The sequence below is a fragment of the Mus pahari genome, chromosome 4, assembly GCF_900095145.1.
Source record: "Mus pahari chromosome 4, PAHARI_EIJ_v1.1, whole genome shotgun sequence".
Lineage (NCBI taxonomy): Eukaryota > Metazoa > Chordata > Mammalia > Rodentia > Muridae > Mus > Mus pahari.
This window is the reverse complement of record NC_034593.1, coordinates 102,446,232-102,455,859: the sequence shown is the minus strand read 5'-3', so window position 1 is coordinate 102,455,859 and position 9,628 is coordinate 102,446,232. Positions and strand designations below refer to the sequence as shown.

Genomic DNA, 9,628 nt, shown 5'->3' with positions numbered 1-9,628 from the left:
TTTAGAGTACTTTCTATAAATTGGCGACTTGCACAAAATCTTAACTTTTTTCATTCTCTTTTTACTGCGATGATAGGTGCATGGCACAATGCAGCATCTGAAAATTAAATGAAAATACTGAAATAACAAAAAAAATCTTAAGTAGGGGAAACAAAAAGAAATGAATTGATAATCCTATTCCTATTTGGAATGGTGCAATACAAAGATTTAGAGATGTAACGTCCCAGATACATTTGATTTCAGTTTAATTCTCCTTGTACGAGCTGGTGGAGGTCACTAAAAGTAAGATAGAGTATCAGTCGATTAATAATTGATATTTAAAAGAACTAAGTTTATTCTCCATGGGAGTTTCTGAAGAACCTTCAGCTGTGCACATCATTGCTACTAATCTCTTTCGAATGATAGACTGTACTTTAAATATTTACTCATGAACATTTACTTTGGAAAGTGTACTTTTTGTAGAAATATAAATAGGCAGTAGAAAGAACACTGACAACTTCAAAGCAAAATGAAGTTCGTCCTGCTGCTCTCCCTCATTGGGCTCTGCTGGGCTCAATATGACCCACATACTNCAGATGGGAGGACTGCTATTGTCCACCTGTTCGAGTGGCGCTGGGTTGATATTGCCAAGGAATGTGAGCGATACTTAGCTCCTAAGGGATTTGGAGGGGTGCAGGTAAGATTACTTCACAAATAAATGCAGAACTTACTGTGCTCACATAATATTCTGATCAAGACTAGTGACTTGAGAGCACAACTTCATTTCCCACATAGCTTGACAGAGAAAGGAAAAAGGTTGGTAGTTGTGGCACCTTCGAATTTATTGTAGAATATCAAAAGGACCTCTGCAATGTCCTTCCACAATATCTGGTGATATTATGAGATGCAACAGAAGGGAATGTTTATAGGTTGAAAAATAATGTCAGATTATTGATAGCTTTCTACAATATTTATGTATGTAATGTAAGCCATAATCTGGTACTAATTATAATGATTTTATTTGTAGGTTTCTCCACCCAATGAAAACGTTGTAGTTCATAACCCATCAAGACCTTGGTGGGAAAGATACCAACCAATCAGCTATAAAATTTGCACAAGGTCTGGAAATGAAGATGAATTCAGAGACATGGTGACAAGGTGCAACAATGTTGGTGTAAGTGAAGACACATTTTCTTTAAAAATTATTATATATGGAGATATTTCTCTTTGTGTCTTTCTTTTTAAGTAAGATTTAAATTTGTAAAATTTTACTTTAAACTTTATGAGTTATTTAAAATACAGTTCTATCTTATTGTCAACATTTTATTGGATTTTTAAAATTTACATTTCAAATATGATCCCCTTTCCCATTTTTCCCCTAGAAATCCCCTCTCCCATCCCTCTGTTCCTGCTTCTACAAGGGTGTTCCCCCTCCCACCCACTCATTCCTCCCTCTCTGCCCCCGAATTCCACTAAACTGGGGCATTGAGCATTCACAGGACCAAGGACCTCTTCTATTGATGCCCGACAAGGACAAAGTCGTCCTCTGGTACATATGCAGCTGGAGCCATGGGTCCCTCCATGAGTACTCCTTGATTGGTGGTTTAGTTCTTGGGAGCTTTGGGGCGTCTGGTTGTTGAAATCCTTGAATAACATACTTTTTGATGTTGAAGGAATAGTACTCATAAAGTAAAATGTTGACTTTTAATAAATGTTAAATCATCCTAAAGTATTTCTGTGGGCACCGATTCATATGTGATGATTAAATCATTTTATAGCCACAATTTTTAGGTTTTCTTCCACTATCATCATTTTAGGTGGTAAATACCTGCTTTGTTCTATGATGAAGAGATCTGTACCTTTCTTCTGCTCTTTAGCCATGTAGTATATAGATTAAGCTATGTCCTTTCTCCTTGTAACCCTTTAATATGTCAAATACAATAGTCTCTCAAATTTATACCATGTCCTACATTGTCAAAACGGAACTTTTGTTTGTAGTTCTGGTAGTGTCTATTTCTTTCTGCTTAGAGCTCTATATCTTTTTCCACATATAATGACTATAGTTGGTCTTATTTCACAGTAGTTTCCTACAAAGCAGGAAGTGAAATGTTTTGGAGATTTGCAGTGAGATTGTAATGTAACTACAGTTTTTTTTTGAGTACAACTAAACTATGAATTTTTCTTTGTTAGGTCCGTATTTATGTGGATGCTGTCATTAATCACATGTGTGGCTCAGGCAATCCTGCAGGAACAAGCAGTACCTGTGGAAGCTACTTCAATCCAAATAACAGGGAATTCCCAGCAGTTCCATACTCTGGTTGGGATTTTAACGATAATAAATGTAATGCAGAAATTAATAACTACAATGATGCTTATCAGGTAATGAAAGAAAGGATGGAAATAATATATGTTTCTACATATGCACAGAAATTTATGAATGCTATTGGACACAGGAAAAAGAATATTATTAATACAGAATGCTAAATAATAGAAAGGAAAATGTCCTGTATTTTTTTTACATTATTTTCTAAGGATATACTAAGGTCAGTGATGAAGGGAGAAAAGGGAGAAATGCTCTCTTGAAAATGTGTCTGAAAAAGCTTGGTTTAATCAATTATATAAATATGATAAAATGTAAAACATTAGAAATACAAATCATAAATAGAAACAATATTCAGAAACTGAGTTACAGTCTCAATTTTGTAGCAGTGTACTTAATATGAGTAACTTCTTGGCTTTGATTTTTCTGACCTATGTGAAATAAAGAAATGATGGAAGAATAAAAAAGAAATGGAGAAGGAAATATGGAGAGAACAAGAAAGAGACAGAGAGACAGAGACAGAGAGAAAAAAGAGGGAATCTTAGAAATGAAAATAGACCAACTAAAATACTCACCTATTTTAATCTCTAATATTCTTTATATTTATAACAATTACAAAAAATAGTTTGCGTCCACATTAGAACATCAATACATTCCATGTCCCAATTAAAACCCATATAAAATTTTTCTATTGATAAATGTGTGAATGACTGAATGACAAAAATGAATTCTCAGGCAGAAATGACTTTTTATAAATCAATTATTTTTTCCCCAACAGGTCAGAAATTGTCGTCTATCTGGTCTTCTGGATCTTGCACTTGAGAAAGATTATGTTCGTACCAAGGTGGCTGACTATATGAACCATCTCATTGACATTGGTGTAGCAGGGTTCAGACTTGATGCTGCTAAGCACATGTGGCCTGGAGACATAAAGGCAGTTTTGGACAAACTACATAATCTAAATACAAAATGGTTCTCCCAAGGAAGCAGACCTTTTATTTTCCAAGAGGTAGAACAATATATAATTCTTTAAATTTTAATATTATTGTTTAATTACAGTGTTTCTTCCTTCCCTTTCCTACCTCTACATAAGTCCATGTACCTACCCTCCATACTTTCCTTCAAGTTCATGGTCTCTGTTTTTACTTACTCATATATCTCTCTCTCTCTCTCTCTCTCTCTCTCTCTCTCTCTCTCTCTCTCTCTNTCTCTGTGTGTGTGTGTGTGTGTGTGTGTATGTATGTATGTATGTATGTATGTATGTATGTATTATGTACAATTTATACACACACACACATATATATATATATAAACGTATATATGTGTGCATGTACTAAGACACATAACAGTGATATCGTTCATAGTGCTTCATATGTAAGTGATTCAGCTCAGATATTGCTCCACATATGTGTGTTTTAAAGGATGACTTTTTGGTACTAGACAACCAATAGTTGTGCTCTTCCCTCAACAAGACTCCCTGTATCCACTTTTCCTCTATTTTCTATAGTTCTTTGCATAGGATTTAAAGCTCCAGGGGATTTTCTTTAAATATACTCATTTTGTAAACTGGATATTGGATTTCTCTAAGCATATAATTATAATGTAGGTTAATAACTCAGTCACATGTAGACTTATCATTCTGTCCTTAAAAGTACAAATGTTGTTAATCAGAAATACCACATTTAATTATTTTTTAGAACTTGGTTATTTTATTAATTTAGATTTCATGTGTTTTCCCCCTTCCTGGTCTCCCTTCCAAAAACTTCCCATCCCATCTCCCTCCCCTTTGCCTTTAAGGGGGTACTCTCCCACCTGCCTACCCACTCCAGCATTACCCCTCTACCATCCCCCTACACTGGGACGTCAAGCCTCCACAGAACCAAAGATCTCCCCTCCCACTTATTTCAGATAAGGCAGTCCTCTGCTGCATATGTACCTGGGGCCATGAACCCATCCCATATACTTTTTCTTTGATGGTTTAGTACCTGGTAGGGCTTGGGGGTCTGGTTAGTTGATACTGTTGTTCTTTCTACGGACTTGCAAATTCCACTTCAGCTCTTTCAGTCCTTCCCTTAACTCTTTGTTTTGGGGTCCCTGGGCTTAGTCCAATGGTTGACTGTGAGTATCTGCATCTGTATTAGTCAGGAGCTGGCAGAGCCTCTCAGAGGATAGCTATGCCAGGCTCCTGTCAGCAAGCCTTTCTGGGTATCAGCCATAGAGTTTCAAGGCAGTGATATCTTCATTAATTAATCTCTTATATTTAAAGATATCATTTTCCAACACAGAGAAATCATAATGCTTATTGTCTCAAGTCAGTTTTTCTGATTTTGAGTTTTGTTTCATGTTATTAGCATTCGTAGGTGTTTAAGCAAATGGATGATCCCTTTTCTTCAGCAATAATGTCATTTGAAGTGCACTGAGGATGGCGCCTTTCTGTCTCAAATTTCTTTAGAAAAGTTTATTAGCTTGTAAGTGCTTCTAATATTGACAAGATAGCAAATGTTACCTTATTGTGAACTAGTGAATTTTTTCTTCTAGGAATAATCCTAGAGTATAAAAATGACACTTTGTAATCTGGATAATAGTTTGCTCTCCTTCAATATTGTGATGTGTGGTTTATGAATAAGATCAGAATGTATGTAAACAGAAAGCCATTAGTAACATTTCAAATAATAGAACTATTTTTATAATTCTAAATAATATTATCTTTCAATAATATGATTTAAAAATCCACTTAAAATAACACTTGCCCCATTGTCTCTTCTAGGTCATTGATCTGGGTGGTGAGGCAATTAAAGGTAGTGAGTACTTTGGAAATGGCCGTGTGACAGAATTCAAGTATGGTGCAAAACTTGGCACAGTTATTCGCAAGTGGAGTGGTGAGAAGATGTCCTATTTAAAGTAAATATATACCATTTCATAATCTGTTCTATCATATATTTGTTGTCATTTGGCATCAATAAGATACACCTTCAAAGATCCAAACTTATACAACTATGAAGTTTTTTATTATTAGGCTTATTGTTTATGAACCCTTAATTAATCATGTTTTTAATTTTGTACATCAAGCATCTGATAGCAGTGGTAATCCAAACTATCACTTATTGATTTTTGTCCTGTTGTGATAAGTCTACTAGATTCTAAGAATTTTTGTTCATCGCCTAGTAAAGATAGATTAGTATCCCAAGAATAGTTATACTCAGAAATGATCTCTATAATGTATCCACAGTATGGAATTTCCTTGTGCTGCATTAAAGAATAAATTGAAAATTCAAAAGTGTATAATTTAAAGGCACAGTTACAAATTCATTTTCATTCTGTATTGTATAATATGGATATCTTAATTCTCAAGTCCATAATATTACAATACAGGAAAAAAGATCTAAAGAGAAAAACTTCAGAAAAAAACTTTATGTAGTAAGACCTAAATGTGGATAAAATTTCCATGTATGTTACCATAGAAAATTATATATATATATATATATATATATATATATATATATATATATGTGTGTGTGTGTGTGTGTGTGTGTGTGTATGAAAGATTTCTCATGAAGTTGTCATTTATTTAGATAATTGAGGATGCCATATGTAATGCTACAATAAGAATTGTGGAAGAATAATGTGCTTTTTTAAAAATGCAGGAACTGGGGAGAAGGTTGGGGCATGGTGCCTTCTGACAGAGCCCTTGTGTTTGTGGACAACCATGACAATCAGCGAGGACATGGTGCTGGAGGTTCGTCCATCCTGACATTCTGGGATGCTAGGTAGGACAACATTCTTTGCTGCTGTTGGGCGTGCATTTAATGACAGTAAAGTATTATATATTTCTGCTTTAATAATATTTTGAACCTTTCAGAATGTATAAAATGGCTGTTGGATTTATGTTGGCTCACCCTTATGGTTTCACAAGAATAATGTCAAGTTACCGTTGGAATAGAAATTTCCAGAATGGAAAAGTAAGTCTTGGAGTTGTCCAATGCATATTTTAATCTAAGAGAAGAAAGTGGTTCTGTTTTAAGTTCATAGGCCTTTGGTAGCATTTGGAATTATTATTAAGTGTTCATTCATGGCAGTTTTCTAAAGTAAGGGTAAGGAAGAAGTACCTGATAGTGAAAATGAAATAGTTGAAATAATATCAAAATACAGAGTAAAAACAATTATGCCTGATAAACCCTTGACTCATAGATTTAACATTGAATTATGCCTGTTAAGACCAAAAAGAATGCCAAATTCTTTCTGCCCTGGGTACAATAAATGCTATCATATGAAAAATACTTTCATTTTTCCTGTATAATTAGAAAGCATCTTATCTGATGATGATTAAGTAAATTATAGTAGAAAGGAATTTGTGAGAATCACAGAACAGTGATTTGATAAAGAAATCACTGCATGCCTTGAATTATATCCAATATGTGTTTGTTTATTAGTTTCATACATTTAGACAATTTCAAAAGTTAACTAACCAATGAGACCACCAAATATCTTATAAGCTATGTGAAATATCATATCAGTGGAAAATACTAGCCTTATAGAGACACATCAAATATATATATAAATTTTACTATAAATTTGTCAGTTACTTTTTATTTTCTTTGAATATAATCCCTTTGTTGTGTATTGAAATTTATTCTTTTTTAAAGGGCTTTCATGAGTAGAATTATCTTTTTTTAAAGGTATATTCAAATATTTTGCCATCATAAGATGTTCACTTATACTTTGGTAAACTTAAGAATGTCAGAACATTTTAGTACATTTTATAAACTATTGGTGTGAAATTAAGTAAAAATAACTTAGAAATTGTTATATTAGAAAAATTTCATAGATGATTAATTTTTATAGTAGCCAAGAGCTATGTCTTTCTTTTATGTACATACTGAGATACATTCATGTAGTGTATAGTGATGGAAATATTTCAGGGAGAAACTGGAGTTTGTTTTAGTATGTTCCTAGAGAACTTCAATTTGCACATAAGTTAAGAACTCAGTGAAGGTCTGTGAAAACACTGAAGGATTTAGATAACACTGCAGAGACAGAATTAGCCTAGTGGGCTTCGGTTTGGTTTTCTGTAGTGGCAAGAGTCAGGGAGCTACAGGCATTCAAATGATGGGATTCTTTTAATAATTAAGGATCAGAATGACTGGATTGGACCACCCAATAACAATGGAGCAACAAAAGAAGTGACCATTAATGCAGACACTACTTGTGGCAATGACTGGGTCTGTGAACATAGATGGCGTCAAATCAGGTGGGATGTCCCCTACATATCTTGTATAATAAGGAAGTTGCTTAACCTTTTATTTTAAACTGTTGAATTAAAGGGTACCAGCATTTCTCATGATATTGTGCTTTTAGGAACATGGTTGCCTTCAGAAATGTCGTCAATGGTCAGCCTTTTGCAAACTGGTGGGATAATGGCAGCAACCAAGTAGCTTTTGGCAGAGGAAACAGAGGATTCATTGTCTTTAACAATGATGACTGGTAAGTGGAGAGTGATTAAAGAAGGATTGTATAATATTAAACTCTAAGATGCTTCTTTTCTTTTCCTGTTCATTTATATTTTTCATATGTGAAAAATCTTGTAGACAAGGAATTTAAGCCACAATTAAGTGTTCAGTATAAATAAGAAATATGATATATGCTTTCCTATTTTTCCCTTGTGTTAATAAAATTTTTTATTGTGATCTTTAACTACAGCCCACAATGACATAGCATACATTCATATTTATGCACTTATTTGAAATATTTCACAAAGCATATAAAGAGTAACATCATAAAACAATGGGCCATATTAGTACTGGAATACTTTCCCCAGTATCTTTGATTATTACTTATGTATTTATCAATTTTACAGAGTTTTCAATTTTCTGTCAATGTGCTTTAAATATTTTAACGGCATATGTGTATTGACTCTGGTTTATGAGTTTCTGCAAGAGGTTACTTACTCTGCCTTTAAAAACTTCAATAGTGTCTATTCACCTGTAGTGGTTCCTTCAGATCTAGGTCAGATATGAGGAGTGGTGCTCACAGCCTTTCATCTGAGTACTGAAAAGGCTGAAGCACCCATATTGCTGGGCACTTGCGCTCATCTTGATCTGCATAACGAGTTTTAGTATAGCCATGGCTATGAAGAGAGACCCTGTCTCACAAACAAAACAAAACAAAACAAAACAAAACGAAACAGAATTCTAGCTTAGAGAATCTCTTTGGGAGTCAGTTAACCCTCTCAATTTAAAATCAACTTTCTATCAGGTTGAGAAGACTTTTCCATAATGCATGCTTGATTGACTACAACAAAATGATTGAAGTATGTAACTTTTTTTTGAAAGAGTACATGGTTGGTTGTTTAGGAGAACTAGAATTATTTCATGCAGACACTTCTCTACTACAAACTTAATAAGTGTCCACAGAAATGCAAGATTATGTTTAATTCTAGGAAAAAATTATTTGTGGCATCATGTAATTGAAGAAGTTTTGAAGAATTAATGGTATTAAAATTTAAAAGAATTATCAGAGTATATGTCCAACAGAAGACAGACTGGAAACAATGACAGTTCTCACGGAAGGGCTTTAGTTGTTGAGCTTCCCTGGGTTCTCTGTGTTTCTCTGTCTGGGCACTACAGGCCATGAAACCAACACACATTTAAAACAATGCCTTTGATATAGAGAGTTCACTTGCTCCCACAGGCACATTTTTTGTTTTTGGATTCTCTTCACTGAGTCCTTACTGTTCTGTAGCACAAGGTTGGGCATTTATTATTTTGTGATGGATATATATATATTACATATATACATAGGTATACACACACACACACACACACACACACACATACACACACACAAGCTTATGATCTTCCTGCATTTGACTGGGTTGAGTATATATTAAATACTAACTTTTTTTTTCAGGGCTTTGTCAGCCACTTTACAGACTGGTCTTCCTGCTGGCACATACTGTGATGTCATTTCTGGAGATAAGGTCGATGGCAATTGCACTGGACTTAGAGTAAATGTTGGCAGTGATGGTAAAGCTCACTTTTCCATTAGTAACTCTGCTGAAGACCCATTTATTGCAATCCATGCTGACTCAAAATTGTAAGAATCTATATTAAAGAAATTTGGATTGAGCATCGATTGTATGTGTTTCTTTTTCATATGCTCTGTACTATATTTTTAATTTCTATTTTGTTTCTTTTCTTTTTCTTTTCTTTCTTTCTTTCTTTTTTTTTTTTTTTTTTTTTTTTTTTTTTTTTTTTTTTTTTTTTTTNTTCTCTGTGTAGCCCTGGTTGTGCTGGAACTCACTTTGTAGACCAGGCTGGCCTCGAACTCAGA

At 34.0% G+C, this 9,628-nt stretch overlaps 1 protein-coding gene across 3 annotated transcripts; it reads left to right on the top strand.

Annotated features, from left to right (window-relative positions):
• Window positions 1-487: 487 nt before the first annotated feature.
• Window positions 488-9,428, top strand: LOC110319959 (pancreatic alpha-amylase). 3 transcript variants are annotated; one of them, XM_021195719.1, is made up of 10 exons: window positions 488-676; window positions 1,007-1,153; window positions 2,170-2,358; window positions 3,078-3,308; window positions 5,067-5,200; window positions 5,944-6,066; window positions 6,159-6,258; window positions 7,429-7,547; window positions 7,655-7,780; window positions 9,206-9,428. In XM_021195719.1, exons 1-10 carry the CDS (start codon window positions 509-511, stop codon window positions 9,393-9,395), a joined length of 1,527 nt encoding a protein of 508 aa, XP_021051378.1. In that variant the 5' UTR covers window positions 488-508; the 3' UTR covers window positions 9,396-9,428. The 3 variants fall into 3 exon arrangements, with proteins under 3 accessions (XP_021051378.1, XP_021051376.1, XP_021051377.1); XM_021195717.1 differs by having other exon boundaries at window positions 498-676; window positions 3,078-3,143; window positions 9,206-9,426; XM_021195718.1 differs by lacking the exon at window positions 3,078-3,308 and having other exon boundaries at window positions 498-676; window positions 9,206-9,426.
• Window positions 9,429-9,628: the final 200 nt, after the last annotated feature.